Source organism: Notothenia coriiceps, unplaced genomic scaffold (genome assembly GCF_000735185.1).
Source record: "Notothenia coriiceps isolate Sejong01 unplaced genomic scaffold, NC01 NC01_scaffold00019000, whole genome shotgun sequence".
Lineage (NCBI taxonomy): Eukaryota > Metazoa > Chordata > Actinopteri > Perciformes > Nototheniidae > Notothenia > Notothenia coriiceps.
Window position 1 is genome coordinate 1,288,705 of NW_011351701.1, and position 691 is coordinate 1,289,395.

Consider the following 691-nt stretch of genomic DNA (forward strand, 5'->3'; position numbering starts at 1 on the left):
AAAATGTCACCATATGCCTGAAAACACAACATATTGAAGTTGCCACATACTGTACCTCAGTTTTAATAATACATGTCCTGTATTTGGTTTTGTTGGTATAATATCCTCACACTACTGAATAAAGTGTTCAATACTCCCATTCTTACAGTTAAACTTCTCAGAATATATGTATATATGTTATATCGCATAGCATCTTTTAGTCTCTTTCATCCTCTATTTTCTGTCTCTCAGGGTAAACGGTCCGATTTTCAGCGATGACTCCCAGTCAGGAGACACAACAGAATCAAAGTTCTTTAGGCTCGAAACGTCACAGTTCACCAATGGCTGCTTCATCGCACGACTGTCCCGACAGGTGAGAGAGAGAGAAAGAGAGAGAGGGGGGAACATGTGGAGACTGATGGGAAAATAGTGAGAGAAGTAGAGGGCAAGGTTATGTTAGCAGGTTGAGGGGGAACAGAGGGTGTGTGTGTGTGTGTGTGTGTGTGTGTGTGTGTGTGTGTGTTTGGCGACGAGACCTTCTAGAAGTGCTGAGGCTGCATTATTTTACTGTCTGTCTGCTGGGAGGGAGGTCTGTCGGCTGTGCTTTCTGAGTGCGCACACACACACACACACACACACACACACACACACACACACACACACACACACACACACACACACACACACACACACACACACACACACACACACA

At 44.7% G+C, this 691-nt stretch overlaps 1 protein-coding gene across 1 annotated transcript in view; it reads left to right on the top strand.

Moving 5' to 3' along the window:
- LOC104951640 (putative methyltransferase NSUN7) overlaps positions 1-409 on the top strand; it is a 6,243-nt gene extending 5,834 nt beyond the window's left edge. Inside the window, exon 7 of the mRNA XM_010778350.1 lies at positions 232-409. Coding sequence (XP_010776652.1) covers positions 232-409 — 178 coding nt within the window. The remainder of the gene's footprint in view (positions 1-231) is intronic.
- The last annotated feature ends 282 nt before the right edge of the window (positions 410-691 follow it).